Below are 23,646 nucleotides of genomic sequence, written 5' to 3'. Positions count from 1 at the left end.
TGCAAGAATGTCTGAGGCAAATTTCAGTGATCGTATGATTGATTAAAATGTGTCTAATAATTCAGAATGATGTCATTGTGGGAGAGATTAAGGAATTAACTCACAGCTACTTTAAACACCTTGTACTTTATCAACTATGACTATGCAAGACAAGGTCTGAAGAAATACACAGCAATCTTCTTGTAAAGAAAAGCTATTTTCAGAATAGCTTTTAAAGGACTTCATTGCAGAAAATGTATGCTCAATTAAATTCGGTCTCCAGGTATAATAGAAGTGTATTTTTATGTGAATAGCAAAAGAGACAAAAGAAAATCAGTTCCCTCTGAGGATTCACTGTTGCACTGGTTGTTCTTGTAGTGACAGCTTTTGAGATACAGGAAACTAAGTAGGACATAAGCAATATAAACTTAATTGGTCTGGCAGAAATAGTGAAAAGAAGCATTTACATTAAGCATGTTTAGTAATCTCAGATCCTACTGGTGACTTTTTTTTTAATGACCAGTTTTATTTTGGCAGGTCCCTTTACACAGGAGAAAAAATAACAGAAAAAATAACACCAAGGACCATCTTGTCCGTGGATTAGACTGTTCTGTGAGAAGCTGAGGACATCTGCTGATTCATTTTACCAGCCAGAACAAGTATGTAAAAAAAAAAATTAAAAAAAATCTCAACCACAAATGAATAATGGAAATGAGAAGACTGAATGGCAAAAAAAAAACGTGCACGGGAAGAATCATAAGCTGAGGCTTGTCTTGTGCAGACTAGTAAGAGAGGCAAACCCCTGGAAGAGACATCACCCTTTTATGGTTAGGAGTCTCCTGTTCCTAAGCAATATTAATGTACAGCAAGTTTATACCTGTGCATTCTTGTTTCAAAATGGTCCTTTAAAGAGTTGATTTTTATCCCTTCCCTAGCGATTAACCACTTTCTTCCCACCAGGAAACACAACACCCTGAATAGTCGGGTTCCTGACAACTAGAGAGATGTATTTTAGCTCTTGTATTGATTTGGGGATAGTCTCTTGGACGAGCAGCAGAGCATTTTTGCCAAAGGGGCACGTCCTTACACTGGCTGGATGCACAGTACGGGGTACCAAACGCAGGCTCATGAAGGTTTCATTTTGTTTCACGACAAAAAGCAGAGCAGAGGCGCTGCACAAATCACTGCTCTTGCCTCCTCGCTCCATAAATCCCGCTGGCTGCCTGGATCTCTTTTCCACTCCCTTCTCCCTGCTCCCCAAGCCTTTTTCCTCCTTTTTTCCCCTTTTCCCTAGCAGCACATCCCCAAAACCCGCCCCCGCTGACCTGGGAACCCCAACTAACTCGCGTACACCGCCGGCCGAGGGAGGCGCGGGGCTGCTCCGCCCGCCTTGGGCAGGGCAGAGCCGGGGCGGGGCGGACCCGCGGCGCCCCCCGGCGGCCCAGCCTGCCGGAGCCGAGCCCGGCCGTGCTGAGCCGGGCCGGGCCGAGCCGGGCCGGGCCGGGCCATGGCCACCTGGCGGCGGGACGGCCGGCTGACCGCCGTGCAGCGGCTGGGCTGCGCCGGGCTGGCGGGCGCGCTGAGCCTCAGCCTGACGGCGCCGCTGGAGCTGCTGACGGTGCTGGCGCAGGTGGGCACCTGGCACTGCCGGCAGGGGCTGCGAGGAGCCGGGAGCAGCCTGTGCCGATCCGAGGGGCTGCGGGCCCTCTGGAAGGGGAACTTCACCGCCTGCCTGCGGCTCTTCCCCTACAGCGCCCTGCAGCTCGCCGCCTCCCGCCGGTAAGCGGGGCAGGGGGACGGGGGATGGTGAGCAGGGAGCTGCCTGCGGGGGGATACAGCTTGAAAGGCTCTGGGATGGTGTTTGGGGGTCGCCTGGCCCCTCTCTCTGTGGAAGCACCTCTCCAGGCTCTCAGCTTCGCTGTTTTATTTATTTAGTTGTAGCTGCTCTTAGGGCTGGGTGATAGGCTGGGAGCATATAAAGGCAGAGGTGTTCTCAGTGAGGAGTGGTTGATAGGCTGGTGACTCTGTTCCGCACGTTCACATTCCTCTAGAAATGCAGTTACAGTGCTGCCTACAGGTGTGACTGCGATGTCTGATCTTTGAGACCAATCTATTTTATTCCCTTATAAGTTTTCAAGTATTTGTATTGTCTATATCAAAGAAAATAACTACATCATGACTCAAATCTTTTCCCTATTGTTATGCAGCTGCTATTGTGCAAATCTGATCATTTTTGAAGTTGATGCATGGCATTATTTGCTTTAAAATCTCATTTTCGATAATACCCAGGTGTTAGATTACTGTAAACCAGGGAAGGACTGCAGCAAGGTCTGTACAGAGCAATACTGACCCAGCTCTGCCAGCCTGGATTCCTAGGATTCCCTTTTGCTGCCAGTATCTTTTAAGCATTGAAGGGACAGCCCGACCGTTTACCCGCAGCAGCATGTTTTGCCAGTTTGAGGGTTGGGTTTCTTTTTCCCGTATTTTTTTTTTTTTTAAGGTCAGCTACGTGCAGGCTGTGCGCTTGACATTTCTGCCCAGCTGGGCGATGGGTTATTCCAGTTCGTGGGCTGTGCTGGGTGGGGAGAGGCATGGGCTCAGCGCGTGCGGGCCAATCAGGCCTGTTGTGGCTCTCACCCGGGCTGGCGCGCAGCCTGCTGAGGTTCGTCAGCTGTCTGGCTGAGCGAGAGTCATCTCCCCAGCTCTGCCTGCGCCTTTCAGGAAACGAGAGGTGAAGCGGGCTTGGAATCAGGCGGCTGTGTTGTGTCCTGCTTGTGATGAGCACAGCGGTCCGACAAGGGTATGGACGACAGCAGAGTGAAGGCAGAAACAGTGATTTGAATGGAACTGAAAGTTCCCAGAAGAGTCAGCGTGTTGCAGCATATATACCAGTTGATTTTGAGCAAAATAACTGTATTGTTTGTTCGGCTTGGAACACAGTACGTTCCCTTTGCAAGGCTATAGTTTGCCTCCGGTTTGCACAGGGCGTTCCTCTCGGTTCCAAGTGGAATTAGGCTACCAGGAAAACTAAACAAAAGCTGCTTAGGCATATTCCTTGGTACATTATTTGGGGATTTTTTTTAAATGTATTTTCTGGTGGGAGAATGCTACGTAAAGGCAAGAAAGACAACAAGAGAGAAATGCTGTGCAATGACTTCAGAAAATAGTGCTGCCCGTGGCAGGAAGAGGTGGGCTGATCAGCGGCAGCCCCGGGAAGGGCAGAGCAGAGGCAGCCAGGGCTGGCTGCTGAGCGGCTGGGAATGAGCTGACTCCACACTCCTCCTGTGGTTACAGCGCACAGACTCTGTCTTTCTCTTGCTGTGGCGGTTTTAAATGTTGTCTGCGTAGTGCTCAGAGCCACCCCCTCACACATTTGTGCACGCACAGGAAGATCAGGCTGTGTTACTTTAGGAACTGTACAGGTCTCATAGGAAAAAAAAAAAAGCCCTTTCACTTCTGCTTGGCTAGTCTGTTCTGGGCCACAAGACAAGTAGATGCAGGGATCTGCCATGCAGTAGAAAACATCAGCTGCGCAAGCAGTGACTTGTATATCTTTGCAAATGATTTTGTTCTGGACATGGTAACACTGTGTAGTTTAAATACAAATCTGCTGTTTACACACTTCAGTTAATACTTCAGAAATACAATAGTAGGTTTCTTCATGTCCAGGTAAGATTCTCCCCTCAACTCTTTTTACTTACTGCCTCCATGACACTTCTCACTGATTTAAGAACGCTTTACATACATAGAAAAGTCCTTCTGTGAATCACAGATCTATCAATTGTAGGTCAGCCTTTAAAACTCTGTGCTTCTGTTTCAGAGTTACAAATTTAGATTTAACCTCCTGAGCATAGTCATGCTTGGACATAAGCCTTCTCTAGAAAAGTATCTCTGTAGACCCTCCTGTCCCAAGATAAGCAACAGAGGAAGGTTCAGTTGTTCCCAGAAGGCCTTTGATGGAGTTACCTACATATTTCTTCTTACGTGATAACTTTGACTAGAGGAAAGCCTCACAGGAGGTTGGACCAATGTCTGTAGCTAATGACAACACTGATGATCAGAGAATTTCTTGCAGACGTATTTTAAGTTACAGTAATTTTCAGCCTGTAGGGCAAATATAAATGAGGATTCAGTGGACAAAAACAACTTTTTAAGTCTCTTGCAAAGCAGGCAGGTAAATTGTTTGAACAATTAGTCTCCGTATCTCTGAAGTTTTTGTTGTTGTTGAATTGGTACTCTGGACTTCCAGCAGGGTACCGCAACTCCAGCTGTGTGAGTTTAGTCTGTGCTGGGAACTGTGGTGCAGGCTGAGCTACGCAAGCTGCTGCTAAAAAAGCTCTTTCAGGTATTGGAAGCATTTAAGCTCAGTAATACTAAAAGTAAAGCAAATTGCATTTGGGGAGTTCTGTATTCCAGTCCCTGACCTAGCTGTTAATTTTAACTTCTGTATTTCAGCGCTCCTCTGCAGCTGTGGTTTTACCCAAAATTTGTTTGGGCTCTTAGACACATTGTTTAGCCTCTGCTGATGTTTGCCCATCCCCATGTTCTGTTTCACAGAGATCTGATGCTTGTATGGTGTTATACAGCATAGTGAGGTCTTGGGTGAAGTACATGTTGAAGTTTCGACTCCTGCTACTGAAGGAGCTCGTGAGCAGAAGAACAATCACATCAAGAATAATCCGCCTTCTTATTTCATGGGTTTTGTTCACGCTGCCATTAATAGTACCTCTTTTCTGTGCTTACTCTAGACTTGTTATCCTTTTCACGGATGAGTTGGGTCATATTTCCCACTGGAGGGCCATCATAGCAGGAAGTCTGGCTGGCATGGTTGCAACCATTGTGACTTACCCTACTGATGTAATTAAAACCCGGCTCATTGTGCAGAATCGCCTGGAACCATCTTATGAAGGAATTCTTCATGCTTTTTACAAAATTTGTCATCAAGAAGGACTTCTTGCACTTTACCGTGGTGTTTCACCAGCTATATTAGGTAAAATAATAAAGAGGAAAATCACCTCATTGCACGTTGTTTATTGTAGCTGTATAGTGCATTTATTTGCTCACTTGATTCAAAGCAAATAGTAATGTTGATCTGTAGAAGAAGGCATGTAGGTTTAGAAGGCACAACAATACTGGCTTCTGCTGCAGCATTATTGCTTCAAATTATGACCCAGTGCATAGCATTTATATATGGTTAAGTGTTCAGAAAGACACTCCTGTCCTTCTTTTATAGATGATCTAGTTGTGCTCAGATGTAGGACTTCCCTTGCTTAACCCTTTAAAAATGTATACACACTGTGTTCCTCATTCCTGCCGAGGTGTGAGGGTGTTTCCCTGTCTATGTAATGAAACCAGTATGAGCAGTAACACGTAGCTGATGTGAAAAGTGAAGATAGTGATATTCTCTCTTTAAATCAAAGAGAATTTAAAAAGCCATTAAATGACTTTTAAATTATTTACCATTCATAATTTTTTTAAATGCCACTTTGTCTACTTTTTCACAATGCAGTGTTACAAAAAATCTGTAGTAATAATGTAGAGTGAAATTTAGGAGAGCGTAAAGCAAACGAGAGGACAGAAGTATTCCTCATCAGCTTGACTGAAGAGGCAGCTCTGTTTACTTCTACAACTGCTAAGGTTGGACTGGAGAAAGAGCTTGTTGCAAAAGAGCTGACCTGTCATGAGACTAAATCAGTAAATAATTCTGGCAAAACATGCGGATTTTAATATGCAAATATGTGCATCTGTCACCATATCTAGATGCTACAATATGAGGATTTGGTCATAAACCAGTGGTTAAAAAGTAAAGTGCCTCTAAATATTGATCTGGTCTGAGCAATGTGAGACGTAAACTGGCAGAAGTTCTTGCTGTCTGTCTAGGCCATGTGTTGAGCAGCTGTTTTCTTGGTGTACAGTGTGCTGATGTAAACCTTCTCTGCATGATTTTTCTTTCTAGGTGCTGTTCCATTTTCTGCAGGCTCATTCTTTGTTTACATCAATCTGGACAAAATCTGGCGAGAACCCGTAGTTCGTTTCACTCCTCTCCAGAACTTCATCAACGGCTGTGTAGCAGCTGGGGTAGCACAGACGCTTTCTTTCCCCTTTGAGACTGTCAAGAGGAAGATGCAGGTACTAAGCGTTGATGTTGCTAGTACTTTGTTAGAGGTTCCTGTTTCAGGAGCCTGGGACAAGGTTAGCCAGATGATCATTACTGCCATGTTGTTTCACTTACCAATAGGCTACAGAGGCTTTGTTTTGGCCATTTATGGTTTTTTTGTGTTGTTTTTTTAAAAACATCTAAAAATTCACTGTTATAAATGTGTTGTTACACTTTTAAGGTGGGTTTAAGTGTGTCATGGGATTTATGTTTCCACTCAGTCTCTGTCTTTAGCTTTATTTCCTCTTCATAGCAATTCCATCAAATTCTCACAATTCACAGTTGGCAAATCTTCTGTCGAATACAGGCATTCAGTTCCTTTGGTGGTAAGTGGGATGAATGAGACCAATGTTGTTTCCAGTGTTTGTGTGTCTGCCATTTATGCCTGACCTACATACTGGCAACCACAAGAAACTTGTGCAGCGCATATTAAATCTGAAAGGTCAGAACTATCCTCACTCTTTTTTTCTGACTCTGGTTAATGAATGACTTCTCAGCTGCTGGTACTGCTGCTTTCCTGGAGCATCAATAACATGAGAGCTACTATGTTCTTATATATTATCATGCTACTTCTTTTTCCTGAAAGTTTAGAAATAATAATTTTAACAAACAAACAAATAAAAACCACCCCACAGCTTCCATTTCACTGACATAATTTATTTGATGTTGTCTTCTTTTCATTAGAACCCCACCAGTAGAGTGAGAGTGAATAGCTGTCATCCTTTGGTGGCTCTCTGGCTATGGTGTAAGAATTTGTTCTTTCAGCCCAGTTCATGGGACTGTAAACTTACAGGAAGCTTTTCTGATCTTACCCAAAAGTACTCATTTTGTGTGGCAGCGTTATAGAATCTTCTTTCCCCCATCCCCTGGTTGATAAGTCACAAGCTAGAAAAAGGTTAGGGAACCTGTGAATTCCCCTTTCCAGCTCCCAGGGTTCCCTTTTTCAGACAGGCCTCAGATCTGAAAATGTCTCTGGTAAGAAAGAGGTTCTGAGCATAAAAACTGGTATTTTTTTTCAAGCTGTATCAGTGGGACTATGAAAAGCAATTACCAGAACTCTTCTTTTTCGTTATGTCCTTAGGCTCACAGCAGTACTGTTGTCCTGAAGAACAGCACGTCAAATGCTTTCCTTTTCTTTTCCATATTAATCATTTTGTGTTGATACATCAGTTACTTGAATATTCAGTTTTCAGAATCAGTTCAAAAGTAACTTTCAGTAGTAAATGGTGTGATACTCATTTCCGTGTCCAGCTTTGTCTTGATAGGCAAGCAGAGAAGTGGGATTCATTTTGTTGCCACTAGGCTGTGCTCTTTCACTGAAGGGATGCTTAAAGCATCTGACTGGCATTTCTAGAATAAGAATGGAATTGGATTTATTTCCTAAATATGTAGGAAATTGTTATGTTAAATATTTATCTGAATGGAAAAAAGGCTCAACAATGGAGAGGTTTGTGGTTTTTTTTCCTCATAGATGTATTGCAACAACTGAATAGTGATTTCCCAAGCTTAGAGAGACAAGACCTGTTCAGTGATTTATTCTGAAGTCATGGGAGAAGGCAAAGGTGTTTCAGAAGTAGCTGTCAACCATAGCTCATTTGGTACTGGAAATGCTGTAAGTCATGTAGGCTTGTCCAGAAATTAGACCCTCTGAAAAACACCCAAGCTGACGCTAAGAGCTGACTGAAACTCATATAAGGTGATCCAAAAAGTATGTTTTTCACAGTTAGCATCAGGATATGGCCCAGCCTTGCAGGAATCAGCTCTGCATTGCACTCACTTGCTGGCCTGCTCACTTTGCGGGATGGTGATCAGAAGAGAGAAATGCCTAGGACAGCACTAGCATGGATATCGTGCAAAGGGACATAGGAGTGAAGAGAATAAAGAAAGGGAAAACAGCTTCAGGATATTTCAACGTTCTGTAGAAAACAGGGGAACAGACACCTCTGAGTTCTTGTTTTCCTCAGCCATTTTATTCTGCTCAGCCTCCCTTCTGTGTTTCATCTCTCTAGCTGATAAAAAGAGGGATGTACTGAAGAAGCCTTTAGCTACCCCTGGGCCTCATACGAATGTTCAGCAGTGCATGTAGGGAAATGCAGGCTTTGTTTTGAAGCCATGAATGATAGGTTTTTGTATGAAGAGGAAGCCAGCACATTGTGGAGGTCAATATCAGATGGCGGTAGTGTATTGCCAAAGACTCTTGCAGAGAACCTATTAGTGATGGGGAAGTAGGAAGCTGTAAGGCAGCCTCAGGAGCTTCAGAAACTGAGATACTAGGGCACAAGGCTGTCCTCTCTTATTCTGGTATAGAGTACAAGCCTGAGACTCAAACATCCAGTTCAGATCTTTACCTGACATGCTAGGCAGTCTTGAAGAGTTAGCTCCATCCATCTTCTCATCTAGAAAAGCACAAATTGTTTGCAATAATTGCAAAGAAAAAAAAAATGCTACAGGAGGAGGAGAAGTGCTATTTCTAACCTCTGTGATCATGTTGTTTCATCCTTTCTCATTTTACATATCTGAATCCTACAGTCCTGACGTCAGCAGCTTCTGACAATGACATCTGTGGGAGTAGGAGCTAAGTGTCAGAGAACAATTCTTCCTCTGTGTTTTGGTGATGATTTATGATGTCAGATTTGCTCTGTAACCATGGCTTCTTCCCCCTCTGCTGTTAGAATTATCTTTATCATGTTTACTTTTTTCTTCCAAGATGGTATGTTTGCTAAATATACTTCAATGGCTTTCTTAAAAGAAATATTAATTAACGTGGTTGAGTCTTACTGATTATGTGAGTACTCTTTGTTGTGATTATCCTAATTTTATTCCTTTGTCTTCATTTTTTCACTTTGCTCCTGATTGGCATGTTAGAGAATTAAGAGGTACTGTAAGCATGTTTCGGCGTGGACATACGGCTTTTGTTGTGCATCTGTAGAAGGGGAATAGTGAAGGAGAGGGTTGTTCAAAGGGATGTTCTATATTAAATGTTTCCTGACTCACTCTTACGCTCTGTCAGCCTCTGACCAAAACCTTACTGATCATTATATCCTTCTGACTGTTTGTTATTCTTGCCCTTCCCTCCTCACCTCACAATCACCCGTCATTGTTAAACCCGGTATCTAAGCCATGTTCAAGTCCTGCACTTTTACCTTGCAGGCTTATTTAAGTGCATACAAGAATACTTTTAAAAAAAAATAATTAGCAGGGAAATGTCTGCCTGTAAAGGAGTCTGGGTCTAAGGGAAGCCCTGGTAGTATGCTTCTACTTCCCCATACCGTCTTTTTGTCAATGGTGACCTTCATAAGTGCCTATAACACTGAGCTCTGGCATTTCAGCAAGGAAGGATGAATTCAGAGCTGTTATATGCCACACAGAAGATTATTATTAGAATGACACCAATCCTAGGCTATGTGAAGAACTGAGTATCTATAAACACACAAGTGGTCAGTGCAAACCTAATACGCTAGTCTGGCACCTCCCTCTGTGCATATGACCCTCAGTGGTAGGCGCAGATACCCCTCACTGGCACTCCTCAGCTTTCACTCCCAAATGATGTGGGACTTTGTGCGTTTTGCTTTACAAAACCACCAAAGATGACCCTGAAGTCTCACAGATACTCCATCAACTGTACAGACACTTTGCACCTGCTTACATGAACAAGCTCTGCAGGCTTTGCAGAAGCCCTGTCTTGTGCTCATACTCTGCTGGTATCATTTCTTTTAATTTCTGGAATGAAAACCTGTAAATGCTGCTCAGAAATAGCTCTGCCATCAAACCTTTTTAAAATAGAATAGGGATACTTTTAGTATACTGCAGGATTCAGCACATTTTTGGTGTTGACTGCACAGAATCCTTAAGTTTTGAGGACATCTCTCAGGGAACGCATTGTTCAATAGCGTCTGATCTTTCTGTTTTAAAATCCAGGCTGTGAATTCCCTCCACTGCTGTAAACAAACAAGCTCGTTGTTCTTGCTTAGTGTAGACTGCTGCCATGCATCACCGAAGAAGTGGCCTCTTTTCAGTGACAAAAGTGAATCAGTTAGACCTCAGCTGCCTATAAATCTGCAGCTTGGGGGAGGGGGGTGTTCATGGTTTTTTTGTTGTTTGTTTGTTTGGTTTTTTGTCTTTTGGAGCACAAGATGCGCTGCAAGCGTGAAATTTGTTGTAAGTGATGTAAATGTTTTGAGCTCTTTGTAACCTCAAGAAAACAAAGCATTTGTTTTCTTGTTGAGGTAGCTTGTTTAAAGTAAATGCAATCTTGTGCCCTGTTGGCACTTTTCTGAAGCCAGTTAAAGAATATATTGTAGTACTGTTATTCGAGTATTTATTTAAAAATAGTCCCCTCGCTATGTTTCTTGCAAGGTAGAAGTCAGTCTAGTAGGAACCCAGTGGCTGGGCTATAAACAAAGTTTTGGAAAAAACACAGAAGTTCATTTGAAAAGCACCTTTTCCCTGCTGAAATGGGGAGACAGTGCTCCAGCGCTGCTTAAACTTGAGCAGTTTACAAAGAGTGCTCCGTCACTGATGATCTGGTGCTGGCATGGCAGCCTCGGAAAGCTCTCAAGCTGTGGTGTCCCTGCTGTTTGTGAGATCTGTGTTTGTGTCAGCTGGGAATATGTTATTGGAGTCGTGACCCGGTTTAAAAATAAAAAATGCTTTTTGGGTCATGTGGTTCACATGACATCTCAAAAGCATACGTGCTCTGAGACTTGGTGCAGGGAGACCCTTTAGTGGTGAACTGCACGGGAGCCTGAGTCTTGAAAATTTTCAGAGATTGAGCCATCTGACCACAAATTGGGGCAAATTCCATAGTATGGAAGCATGTAAGGAGCAATATTATTACTTTGAGTATGATTTCCTGTGGAAATAAGGTTTGTGTGGTTCCCAGCTGTCTGTGCTTGCCCCCAGTACTTTCGATCCTGCAGTCCAACTTCAGCTCAACTTGACAGAGGTTTCAGTGATACTAATTTCTTTAAGTTTTGTGAAAGAAACTGCACGGATAGAAATGAAATTCTAAAAAATTCTAAAAATATTCTGCCTGAGGGGGAGGATGCAGTGTTAATCCTTACTTTTATTTCTTCTACTCCTTGTGATTTCATGTTCCCCTTTTCCTTGCTGCTAGGGTTCAGGCATCAGCCAGGACTCAATATGCTAGTTGTTACTTCAGCTTGGGACCTTCTTAGTTTCTCTAATTATTAACAAATAGTTACTAGACTTCAGATTCTGGTTTAGGTAAAATCCCTTCCTTTCTCCTTTTTTGCCCTGTGCCTAATTGCTTTCAGCTACCAGCATTTTTATTGTATTGGTGTCACTATAAAAATATTTAATTCTGCTGGCTCTGAGGCTATTGTAGAATTGTGCCCTACTGCTTTGGGAAGTATTTGGTTGAGTAAACAGTTGAGACAATGCCTGAAAATAAAGCTACCTGAGACTGATGTGGGCTTTGCCTTCTGTAACAGCTTTAGTTAGCTTTTGTACATGTGAACAAACCTCAGGCATGTTTCTGTTAGATCCCCAAACTTCCACAGGAGAGCATCACAGAGCCTGACTGCTTGTGAAGGTGAAACACTAAAGAGTGGCAGTGAAAAAACTCGATAAGAGGGAAAAATGATAAGTAGAACCGGGCTGATCTAACAGCCAGGTCTGCCTTGTGACAGTTTGTGCTATTTTTAGGGGTTTTTAACCCTGTTCATCCAAGGTGGTGTGGTAAGGAGAGCAAGGAGCTGAGGTGGATTACAGCAGTAGCTTAGTGCTGCAGTACAGTGGCCTTCCAAAGAAAAGCAGGAAATTGTACTGTGCCTGTCTGAAGGCAGGAGGGAGGGCAGACCATAATTCTCTCTAGATGGTTCTCCCAGATACTGAAGTGGCAGGTACACTCCCAGTCCTGGGTTTGGCAGTGCCAGCTAAGCGTGGGCACTGGCCTCTTACAGCCTCTGCGGCTCTGTGAGCTGTGTGGTATGAGTGAGAGCTCTCCCTTTGGGGCAAATCAGATGGGTTAACTCAACCCACCTCTAAACCGTGTAAACTCACCCAGCTGACAGGGCCTGAGATGGAAGGGCACGCTGCTGTGCACACACAGCTAGGATGGCCATAACTTTCAGCAGAGAGATGGTAATGTCTCCAGAGCGACAGCTACTGCTGTTATCCCCTGACATGACTGCTCTTGCATCAGTCATACAGGAGAGCCTTGTACTGGTTTGGAGCATGTCTGTGCTTGGAGTGATGATCCTGTGATATAACTCTGATTAACTGTGCAAAATAGTCCAAAAGCAGGAGCTAAAACTTTGTGCATGCTCTCTTATATCTGATTTATTCTGATATGCTGTAATTCTGCATCTCACCCACGTGAGGCAATGGAAATATGTCCACTGTAAAGCTCCAGTCCTGCAGAAACATTAACTTTCTCCCCAGGTCCTACAAAAACAGCAGGAGATGTGGGAACTAGTGTTGCTCTTCACTGTGTGCTGTGTAGGACCAAGCTACCCTGCCTGAGGGTTTGCACCGTTAAGGCAAACACTGCTCATGTACATGAAAATTGTGCGCCTGTTTGTAAGGGCTGAGCTGAATCACCAGGCAGTCTGAAACCACCCAGAAGTGTCTGTGCGAGGGGTTGCACTACCTGGAGGAAAAAGACCTCTGTGTTCCATGTTGAAGATTTCTTCGTAGCACAAGTGTTAAAAGCAGGGAAAGCTTGCATTCAGTAGTAAGGGAGGGATTCTGCAACAACCATGAAGCTTCAGGATACAGGCTTGGTGATAACGTATTTAAAGCTGAGTCAAACTCTTCTGAACAAACAGTAAACTGTTGTGCACGCTTGGTGCCATTAATGTCAGCAAGGCAAAAAGATTTGGCCCCAGTTCAGGTTACAGAGGAAAGGACAACATGTTCCTAGAGTGCAGGAAGCTGTAGGTCAGCTGCTTTGCTGTGGTGCTCTGGAAACGATTGCATCCTAATAGCTTGTCATGGTTTACCTTACCACATGCCTGAATACCTTTGGTGGACTTTATGTTCCAGTGCAGGGGTAAGTCAGCGTTACTAGAGCACTGATAAGAAAAGAGCATGACTACCAAGTAAGGCTGTCCTCCAGGAGGAAGGGTTGGTTTGCCCAAGACTCTGCTTTTTTTCCCCCCCAATTTTAATACTTGTTTACATTTCAGTTGTTTCTTATTCTTCTAAGTATTCAGTCTTGACTTGAGTGAAGTTTCTGTGGACTGTAGTGGCGTTAGCCCGAATGAAAACTGCAATTTTTGTCCTTCAGTTTCCTTTGAACTACAATTACGCTTGCCTCATGCAAGTGCCCTTATTAACCCAGACTACAAAGACATCTTATTTTAGCTTCCAGATTAAGAGTATGGACTTTTGAGCTCTGTTGTAAAATGCCTTCATGTGTGTGGGTTTTTTTTTTTTTGTAATATTGAAATTGATCAGAAGTGTAGGACACCCAAATCTGTTGAAAATATATAAATAACAAACAATTTTACTGTATCTACCATCAGAATAGCGTACTTCCTATGGCAGCTATAGTACTGCATAGTACTATAATATGCCAATAGTACTGCATACTCCAAAAAGAAAGAAAAAAAGGCAAAACTTTGTACCGACAAAGTTTTTACAAACAGGAAAGGGGAAGGGAAAAGTACATTTAATGAAAGGGAAGTATTTCCAAATACTCTCTTTTAACATGTACATTCAGATAGTTGCAAACCAAAATGTCCTAAACTGCAAGTGGGAATTTGGGATCTGCAAAACTCTGGGCACAAACTCAAGTGGCGTAACCACCGTGCCTGCGTTCCAGATCCCTGGTCCCTGCTTTGTCCCTGTGTTGCTACTGTGAGCCTTGAAAAGATGAAAATGATTGATCTTTTGGTGGGCACAGCTCTCACTACAGCTGCGGTGCACTACATCCATCCCGTCCTAAGAGGAAGGGAATAGGAAGGGAGGGCCTGGAGGGGTTCATGGAGGAGGAAATTTTTGAAAGGGTCTGTGAGATTAGTTGCCAAAATAGCACTTTGTTGTTCTGGCAGTCACCTACAGACAGTAGGAGAGATGGTGTCTGGAAAGTCTTCACCTAACAATTGTCTTTAACTTAAGCACTGTCACAAGACTCCACCCTTACTGAAATGTTTGGTTTATATAAAAGGTGTGACCCAGGGTGCAGGTTGGAAGTTGTTGGTGTTTTTGGTTTTTTTTTTTTATACATTGCTCTAACTCTTGGGTTTAGTTTGTCAAAGTAGGACAGACTGCTGACTTTTGGCATGTATTACACTGACTTCTTGGAGTTGGTGGCCTTTGGATTCTAAAAGACTGTGGTTTTGAGAGAGCAGATAGAACCAATTCTGCGTTCGATGTGCTTTAAGGAGAACCCATCATCCGTCAGATGTAAAGCGACTAGCAACTTAACCCAGCTACTACTGTGACTGGGCACTCTGTTATATCAGCGCAGCGAGCTGTGCTGTATCTCCAGCCTTCTGCAGTGTGAGACAATTGCAACTGGAGGGGAAGGAGGTCCTGAAAAGTGTTTGTAACAGGCAGGTTTCCATCCAGCCCCCGTAGCGTCAGGTGGTGTCAAAAGAGAGGAATTTAAGCCACTTGGAGGTCCATGGTGTGAAATGTCTCTGTCCACAGACCTGATCCTTTTGGAATGAGATTTGTTTGTCACAGTAGGTTTCTGTGGAAAAGGGTGGAGAAACTAGTCCGATCTGTTTGGTTACTTCCATTTTCTGGCTCTGGTGCCATAGGGTGGTTGTGAGGATTGTATTGTTGCAGACCTGTTTAGAGGATGCAGAACCTCCCAAAACCCACAGCTATCTTTTTTCATTAAAAGCTGTGCCAAATGAAACACCTTCCTACTTGTTTCTTTTATTAATACATTCTAACTTGGTTTAGCTGTGTTCCAAAATACTGAATTTTTAACTATGTCCTAATGCAGTTTTTAGTTGTTGTTTGGCAGTAGGTGACTCTGAGATTCTGTGGACAGTTGCTACTTAAATACTGTGCCTAAGGTCTTAGAAACATACTGCTCCTGTAAAGCAGAAAGACGGGTGAAGCATACTTCACCCCAAAGCCTGAAATCTTGAAAATGGCTGTAACCATAGTGAATGTTACTATAAATAATCCTTCAGTAAATCTTTTAAGAGGTCAATCAATGTCTGTGGACAAATCGGAAACCTGAGGTTTTGACTTACCTGTTCCTTTTTAACCGTCTTCTGGCTGTGTTTGCTGCATGCAGAATCTTACTGAAATGTGCTGCATGCTTGGAGCCTGTATTAGTGTTGTAGGCAAGAGTACTGCAGTCAAAATCCATCGATATGTGCCTTTGCAATGTATACAGTAACTAAGGGGATTAAGTTAAACTCATGCAGTTAATTCTGGTAGGTCATGCCCTACCTACCACAAAGGGACTTAAAAAGGAAGGAAATTGCGTGCTAGCAGCATTCCTGCTTTCCTGAAGCATTTCAGAGAGCTGTTCCTCTTCACCGAGTTGCTGCCTGTAACTGTGCTTTACCAAAAAAGCTCATGGAAACTGGCTGATGGTCCAGAAAGTAGAATAAGATTTTGATTCCAGCTCTCCTATGACTGATGTTGCATTATTAAGGATATTTACATCATTTCGGTGCTCTTCTAAGCATCCCTGGTGCTACTGTCACCATTCTTAGTGGAACTGGTCCCTGAAGTCTCAGTTGCAGCACTCGGCGTCTTCTATAGCATGGCCATGAGAGTCCTTATAGAGGAGTTTCTCAAGTCCTGTCAATTAAGGCTTGAAAAAATATTTCACTTTGCTGGATTTAGCTATTTCTTTTTAAACCTTTATATCCCTTCAGTAACAGAGCCAAGCAGACAGCTTCCTTGTAGCAAAGGAGCAGAAGTGAACATGTGCATGATCCTCGGCTACCAGAGTAGCTCTACTACCTTGATCTTCCTGTAAAGGCAGGGCTGGTAATGCTGTAAAATCCTGGAAGTTAAATCCCATAATGTCTGCCTCTCTGAGCCATAAACCAGGAAGCTGTGGGCATTTGCGCCAGAGATGGGAATTATGGAAACAGCAGTAGCTCTATGCAGCTAGAAAGGCCAATGTAGACTGAAAGGGAATAAGTGATTAGAGCAGCAGTAGAGCACTACTCTTTACTCTACAAATCTAATCCCTCTCTTGCAAATCAGGTAGGTACACTGTTGAAAAAGTTCAGAGGGAAGCAAATACATGAGCTCTCTCCTGCTTCAAGTGTGAAAGACCATGGATTAAATCCTCAGCCCTACTCAGTACAGACAGCTGCTTTCCCCAAGTCACCTCCCAAAGCCCTGTCAGAATGAAACCGCATGGTTTTACCTGCTGCCTGCTATCAGAAGCATTTCACATGTGCATCACTCATACACAAAAAAGTGAGGGGGGGGGGGAAGCAAGAGTAAAAGAATCTATATGCAGTTTGTGTGGTGGTTAATTTTTTTGTTAGCTTCTAAATTTTCGCTGCAGACTTGCCAGTAATGCAAGAGGATGCAACAGTATTTAAACCATTTGATTAGCAACTTGTCTTGTATACCTGGACCATGAGTCTTGATCCACTTCCATTTCCACCGTCCAAGTTGCCAAGTATTTGAAATGCTATAGCTCAGGCATCTAGAAAATGTCATCACCGCTTGTCAGTTAACAAGAGGCTTGTCATTATAGGCTTAGCAACTCTGAGAAGCTGCGGGTTAGTTTGGACAAGCAGGGAAAAATGCTACACCACGTGGTGTTTCAGATCAAAGAGGGGATATTAATGCCCATATTCACCAATCAATTAACTGTACGAGTCCTGTTCTTATCAAGCGTATGCCCTGTGGGGATTGGCTTGTAACAGACCAGTCATCAGTTGTGTCTGCGGTCCCCACACTCTCCTGATTGAGAATTGTCACTTGATGAGGGTATGAGTGAGAGCCTGATTTGCTGGTGCAAAATAAGGCCCTGGCTGCATATGCACAGATGGGTGAGGATGGGATTATTCAAGGTCAGGTTATCTTGTCTGCACTAACACAGTAGGAGATTAACGAAGGAAGGATTTTGCTGTTAAAAATGACCCGCTACACCTCCTCCGTGTGAACTGAGACAGTCTACACTGCAGTTGGGAATGTAGCTGCAGTCCAGCAGGATGTTCACAAGCTCACTTTAACTGGTTTGGATCAACTGGCCCGTGTAGCAAAACATAGCAGCACAGGTACCAACTGCTCACCTACAGCCCTTGGCGGCAGGCTTGTACAGCCCGGGCTGAAATGTGGCATTCCTTTTCTGCTGTGCTGTTGCTAGTCAGTGCGTAGTGCAGGTCACCCGTTTCATTGCAGCCTGAGTAGCCAAAGTGAAGCCAGCGTGCTCTCCTGTTTTGAGCATTATTACAGGAAGGGACCGTGGTGTCCAGGGCCAACCCCAAGCTTCCCACTCGTAGGTGCTCCAGTGCCAGCATTGTAAAATAACTCTCCTGAGACCTGAGCAGCTGGAAGGCATGGGCTTGATGTGTTTTGCAGCTCTGGTACTGATGATTTCTAGTAGTGACATGGCACAAAAGGAAGTGCTGGCAGAAATTACTGCTCTCTTTCACACCTATCAGAGAGTGAGATCCGTTCCTGTTCAGTTTGTGTTTCAAGGCAAAACAGTTGATTCTTTTTGGTTAACAGAAGAATCCAGATGAATGTGTTGAAACCTACCATAAAGTGTTACTTATGCCAGAATGGAGGTTACCTACCTACCAGCGTGGAGAAAATAATTATCTTTAATTACCTTGGTTTTCTTTTGATTGTTATAAATCTCCCTGGATGTCTTCTGAACAGGCGCAGAGCCCTTGGCTTCCCCACTACGGAGCGGTTGACGTGCATTTCACTGGCATGGCTGACTGTTTCCGGCAAACTGTGAAGAACAAAGGTGTACTCGGACTTTGGAGTGGACTCACACCCAGTCTGCTCAAGGTGAGGTTTTGCTTTCATCCGGTTAACTGAACTAAGACACGCTGTTGGACAATTAAAGTTATAAGGCATATGACATCCCTCCATGCTTATTAGCAGCTTATAGATGACGGAGCCCGTCACAGCCCAGGTGTAGCCTCAGGCAGGTTACAAACCAGCTTTGGATCATAGCTTTGGTCATACTTCCTCAAGCGTGAGTTTGGCTTCTGTACCTCTCTCCTTTCAAGTTCATTTAAATGTCTTTAGAGAAGGGAGCGCTGCTGACACGCGAGACAGAGTATGGCTGGGGGATTGCAAGCAATACACTTAAAACAGATAAACAAGTTCTCATTTTCTGCTCAGCTCCAGTAGTTTGACAGATCTACCTACCTGTAAAGAAAATATCCCTTGTAAAAAACACTTCCGCAGAAGTATAAAATAGTATTTTGCAATGAGCTAGCAGGGGATCAGAGTTGCTGATTCTGCACAGGGCAAAAGAAGAAGGGTCAATCATTCTGCAGTATGCAGAATAAAGCCCACATTTACTATTAGGAACTGCTGAGGTTGCTTAGGATTTGCTCAGATATTGTACAAGTTGTGATCATCTACAGGCTAACACAGACTTTGTTCCTCATAATATCGTTATAATTTATGCACTAATAATAAAGCCCTACTTCTAGCATGATGCGGGTGCCAGCCTAACTTGAAGTGACTCTGACTTCAGATAAATTATCGTAACTCTGTTAGCAGATCACATCTAACCTAGTTCTAGAAGTTTCCTTTTTAAAAATGTAAGAATACTATTCTTGTATCTAATGTACTGCTTTTTATGTGTTTTTTATTATTTTTTTCCTTCTTTTTTTTTAAATCAGATTGTTCCATATTTTGGTGTTATGTTTAGCACCTTTGAATTCTGCAAGCGGGTCTGTCTGTACAGAAATGGCTATATCGAATCCCCTTTAAGTTACAAGCTAACTCCTGGCGTGGATCAGAGTTTACAGCCACAAGAACTGAGAGAATTAAAGCTCCTCCGAAGAGAAAACTTTGAGCCAAGAAAATCAGCTCTTGAAAACTGACATCAGAGTGTTCATTGCAGAAGCTTTTTCTTCAGAAACTTTGCAAGAAAGACATGCTAAGCTACAGGTACCAGCATCTCACCAGATTGCATGGTTTTAGGATTGAGATACTGGTGTGAGGGATGACTAAATCTTGTGTCTCATTTCCTGAAAAGATACAAAGAATATGAATATCAAGCACACACTGAAGAGGAGAGATGCAACTAGTTTGAAAACACTATGCTACTGCAACTTGAACTGATAATATACTAGGTGCTTTTTGGTGCTGAATGGCCGTTCTAAGATAAAACCACTTGCAGAGAGCTTGAGAACTGAGATGAGTACAAGCTGCATCTTCAGAATATTGAGAAAATTCACATGGATTTTTTGAAGTAACCTGAGCAAGTCATCAGAAAATGATAAACAGACTATAGACTATATACAACATGCAAGCATTTCTACTGAAATATTTTTTTTTTATTTTAAGTGATAATGTGTGGACATGGCATTCTGCAGATACAGAATTAGTCCTGGTTCATTCGCACTCCAGAATCCACTCTTCAGTTTTTGAGCCTTACTTGAGAATGATAATTTTGTACAAGTCTTTGGCATAACAATGAAAATATGCTGCTGCAACTGTGTTCTTGCTAATGGACTGTAATACACTGGAATGACAATCTTGCAAACTTAAGTGCATACTAGAAAACCTTTCCCCATTTCTCCTGTGTTGTTACTGCATGTATGTGAATTATTTCAGGCTTAGAAAAAAAAAGTTTTCCTGAAATTCTCTGAAATATTTCCTGAAAAATGCAGTCCTTATATTTGTTAGATATCTCAGAGCCACGAGCCTTGTGATGTTTTTCAGCATTCTTAAAGCTCTATTTTTACATTAAACTACTTTCTAGTTCCTGTGCACAGACCCAGGCCTACTGTGCTGCTCAGAACATGCCTGCAGAATAGCACTGTGACTTTCCCACCTGAACTACTGCAGCCCAGGAGCCACAGCATGTCCTTAGGTAGGGAACTCTCTGCAACACCACTGGGTTATTGCCATTGCCAATGCAATTGAAAGGCACCTTCCTAGAGAAAACTTTAAAGCCTGTGTCCACACGGGAAGGTGGCCGTGCCCTCTGTGGTATGTCCCACCGGCCTCCGGCTGCGGCAAGCTGCGAATCGCTGCAGCTCAGTAGGGCGTGTGCGCCCGCTGTTCTCCTGCCCTAGCTGCGGCACTGCCTGGTTTCCCCAGCTCCTCGTGTGTTTTTGAACCTTGTGTGGTTTCCACTGCTGAGTGGAAATAAGTAAATCTTACAAACTGCTTGGTTAGGCCGGGTCACAGCTGAGTGAGGCAGTGGCAGATCAATGCAGGGACAGGCTGTCAATGTGGGGAGAGATTTGCAGAAAGATCAGGGATGATCGTAAGACCAGCCTTGCACCTAACTCGCATTGCTGTACCCTGCAGCTGAGGTCTTGCAGTATCGCCAGTAACGGACTTGCTCAGTTGTGCTACGGTGGTGCTGCGTTCTGGCTTCCCTCTCAGAGAGAGATGCAGACCGGGACGGCAAAAGATGGTAGCGAGCAGACCTGCATCACATTGAGGCTGTAAGTAGTTTTGGCTCTCACCAACCTGCCTGGTGGATGTGTTTATCTGCGCCTCAGTTTCCCTATCTGCACAGCGTAGGCAACAATACCGAGGTTTATTCGAGGTGTATGAGTAAGATGTGACTTGTGAGTTGGGGGGAGCTAGTTTTTTAAGAGTGCCCTTACCTCTTCCAAGTATACTTTTATATGTTTATACATATATTTTTACTAATGTTGTATTTCTTAAAGATTGAGTGATGGGTGGTGCATAGGAGTGTTAGATCAGCTCTTCCAACCTCACGAGAGTCAAAGTGACTTGCTTCTGACATGCCAATAACCCCTTTGTATTAGAACGTACTCCGCAGAGCTATCAGTCACTTATCAACCTTCTGTCAGCAAAGCCTCTGCACTGTGCAGTCCCATCAACTGGTGACAAATCCCCCAAAAGGTGACAGCAGGAGACCCAGCACTGCGGCGAGGTGCTTCAGCAGCCAATCCATGGGGAACGGCGGCACGACAAGGACGAAGCTGACAGCAGGGCTGAACTGCAGGCTCAGCGTAGGTGGGCGCCCTGTAACTCGGGTGAAGTTGGGGTGTGTGTGCCCAAGGAGCTCGTCCAGCACCGAGCCGTGACTGCTGCGGCAGAGCCTCCCGCTGCCGGCCCGGCCCTGCCCGCTGCCCCCGGCCGACCGCGGCGCTTCCCGCACGCTACAATGAGCCCTGCCGCTCATTGGCTGCCGCGCCGGCCCCGCCCCGCTGCGGCGGTCCCGCCCCCCGCCCTCCGCCAATGGGCGGGCGGGACGCGGCGCGGTGGCGCGCCACCGCCCACGTGTCCGCCGCCGCCCCTATATAAGGCGGCCATTTCGGCAGCGCGCCCCGCCGCCGCCGCAGCGCCGCCTCTCGCCCGCGCCTCGCCCGGCCTCGCCTCGCCGCCTCCCGCCATGGCCGATGCGGCCGTGTCCTTCCTGAAGGATTTCCTCGCCGGAGGGGTGGCGGCAGCCATCTCCAAGACGGCCGTCGCCCCCATCGAGAGGGTCAAGCTGCTGCTGCAGGTGAGCGGCGGGGACGGGGGCCGCGGCCACCCCAAGGTCGCCGCAAGGAGATGGGGAGGGGGGCGGCGGGTGGGCGCGGGGAGCGGAGCTGACGGCCGTGTGTCGGCCCCCGCAGGTGCAGCACGCTAGCAAGCAAATCGCCGCTGACAAGCAGTACAAGGGCATCATCGACTGCGTGGTGCGCATCCCGAGGGAGCAGGGCGTCCTTTCCTTCTGGCGCGGCAACCTGGCCAACGTGATCCGGTACTTCCCCACCCAGGCGCTTAACTTCGCCTTCAAGGACAAGTACAAGCAGATCTTTCTGGGTGGCGTGGACAAGCGGACCCAGTTCTGGCGGTACTTTGCCGGTAACCTGGCATCCGGGGGCGCCGCCGGCGCTACCTCCCTCTGCTTCGTCTACCCCCTTGACTTTGCCCGAACCCGCCTGGCAGCCGATGTGGGTAAAGCTGGGGCCGACCGAGAGTTCAGCGGGCTCGGTGACTGCCTGGTGAAAATCTTCCGGTCGGATGGCCTCAGGGGCCTTTACCAAGGCTTCAACGTGTCTGTCCAGGGCATCATTATCTACAGAGCTGCCTACTTTGGCATCTATGACACTGCAAAGGGTAGGTGGAGTGAAATCACGCTAAAATGGAGATGCTGGCCTGCAGCAGACCTGTAGTGTGTGTGCTGGTGGCTCACCTGCTGTTCTCACGCAAAACCTCTCTTCTGCAGGAATGCTTCCTGACCCAAAGAACACCCACATCGTTGTGAGCTGGATGATCGCTCAGACAGTTACCGCTGTTGCTGGTTTGACCTCCTATCCTTTTGATACGGTTCGTCGTCGCATGATGATGCAGTCTGGGCGTAAAGGAAGTAAGTTTGTACCTCCTTGTGTTGGGAAATGTTGGGCAACATTTGGATCAACAGTTGATGGTGGATCTGAGGTGAAGATAGAGTGTTTTGGCTTTTGTCAAAACCTGTCGATGTTCTCTCATACCCTGCAGTTTAAAGGAGGGGCTGCAGAAGTAGCTGTTGGGCAGATCTGCCTGCAGACAGGTCAGTCTATGCAGCATTCCTGTAAGGTGGCATGCACAAGTCAGGTTTATTTCAGTAGGTAGGAAGGGCAAAGCTTGCCCAAGGATGTTGCAGACTAGCGTCTCTGGGCCAAGAAGCAAGTCCCTAGTTGCAGGCTCAGCCTGGCTGACTGCAGTAGCTTTAGGTTCTGGAAGTGTTGGTGTCTAGCAAACAGTAGCTGCCTTCTGCTCAAACCGGTCCTGCCAGTGTCTCCTGGGGGTAGTTCAGCAGCAACGCCATATCTCCTGGGCGATCTCCTTCTCTAACATGATAGTACTGGGGAAAGTAAGTCAAGAAACGGAATGTACTTGAGGCTGTAAAACTGTCAGATATATTAGGCCTTTTCTGACCTGGATTTTGGGGGTCATGGGCACCTGATTCCTAACGCTGTCTGTTTCCTGCAGCTGACATAATGTACACCGGCACTATCGACTGCTGGCGGAAGATTGCCCGAGACGAGGGTTCCAAGGCATTTTTCAAAGGTGCATGGTCGAATGTACTCCGAGGAATGGGTGGTGCTTTTGTCTTAGTTCTGTATGATGAAATCAAGAAGTACACATAAGTTATTTCTTGTTGTGAACTGGCATGTTATAATATGTTATCTATGACCATTCATGGACTTGTACGAAAACTGTCTAGTTACTAATAAGTGACAGGTATTTATACAGGTTGGCATGGGGCAGGGGCAACCGCCTGCCCTGTCTTTATCAAGTCATTCCCCCTGATGGGACTCAAACATGGTTTCTATTTCAGTCACTCCTGTTTAAAGAGTACAAAGAAATAAAAATCTGACACCAATTTTCCTTGTCTCATATTTGTTCTCACAGCAGCTGCAGTGTGAGGAGGGGGTGAGGGACCTCTGCATAGTGAT

At 45.0% G+C, this 23,646-nt stretch overlaps 2 protein-coding genes across 2 annotated transcripts; both read left to right on the top strand.

Annotated features, from left to right (window-relative positions):
* The first annotated feature begins 1,436 nt into the window (after window positions 1-1,436).
* On the top strand, window positions 1,437-20,010 carry SLC25A43 (solute carrier family 25 member 43). The gene is made up of 5 exons (XM_035541281.1): window positions 1,437-1,758; window positions 4,728-4,969; window positions 5,936-6,108; window positions 17,927-18,061; window positions 18,910-20,010. The coding sequence occupies exons 1-5, from the start codon at window positions 1,487-1,489 to the stop codon at window positions 19,111-19,113; spliced, it is 1,026 nt and encodes a 341-aa protein (XP_035397174.1). The 5' UTR covers window positions 1,437-1,486; the 3' UTR covers window positions 19,114-20,010.
* A 1,515-nt stretch (window positions 20,011-21,525) lies between these two features.
* Window positions 21,526-23,573, top strand: SLC25A5 (solute carrier family 25 member 5). Its single transcript, XM_035541283.2, has 4 exons — window positions 21,526-21,722; window positions 21,838-22,324; window positions 22,434-22,574; window positions 23,180-23,573. The coding sequence occupies exons 1-4, from the start codon at window positions 21,612-21,614 to the stop codon at window positions 23,335-23,337; spliced, it is 897 nt and encodes a 298-aa protein (XP_035397176.1). The 5' UTR covers window positions 21,526-21,611; the 3' UTR covers window positions 23,338-23,573.
* Window positions 23,574-23,646: the final 73 nt, after the last annotated feature.

Source organism: Cygnus atratus, chromosome 13, assembly GCF_013377495.2.
Source record: "Cygnus atratus isolate AKBS03 ecotype Queensland, Australia chromosome 13, CAtr_DNAZoo_HiC_assembly, whole genome shotgun sequence".
Lineage (NCBI taxonomy): Eukaryota > Metazoa > Chordata > Aves > Anseriformes > Anatidae > Cygnus > Cygnus atratus.
The sequence above is the reverse complement of the archived record's forward strand: the minus strand, read 5'-3'. Positions and strand labels throughout refer to the sequence as shown.

What these genes read in the sequence shown, in the direction of transcription:
- SLC25A43 (XM_035541281.1), top strand. Translation starts at nt 1,487, where the DNA reads ATGGCCACCTGGCGGCGGGACGGCCGGCTGACCGCCGTGCAGCGGCTG. An exon ending in CAGCTCGCCGCCTCCCGCCG is followed by an intron (nt 1,759 to 4,727) that starts GTAAGCGGGGCA and finishes TGCTTACTCTAG; the next exon opens with ACTTGTTATCCTTTTCACGG. An exon ending in CTGTCAAGAGGAAGATGCAG is followed by an intron (nt 6,109 to 17,926) that starts GTACTAAGCGTT and finishes TCTTCTGAACAG; the next exon opens with GCGCAGAGCCCTTGGCTTCC.
- SLC25A5 (XM_035541283.2), top strand. Translation starts at nt 21,612, where the DNA reads ATGGCCGATGCGGCCGTGTCCTTCCTGAAGGATTTCCTCGCCGGAGGG. An exon ending in GGGTCAAGCTGCTGCTGCAG is followed by an intron (nt 21,723 to 21,837) that starts GTGAGCGGCGGG and finishes CGGCCCCCGCAG; the next exon opens with GTGCAGCACGCTAGCAAGCA. An exon ending in CATCTATGACACTGCAAAGG is followed by an intron (nt 22,325 to 22,433) that starts GTAGGTGGAGTG and finishes TCTCTTCTGCAG; the next exon opens with GAATGCTTCCTGACCCAAAG.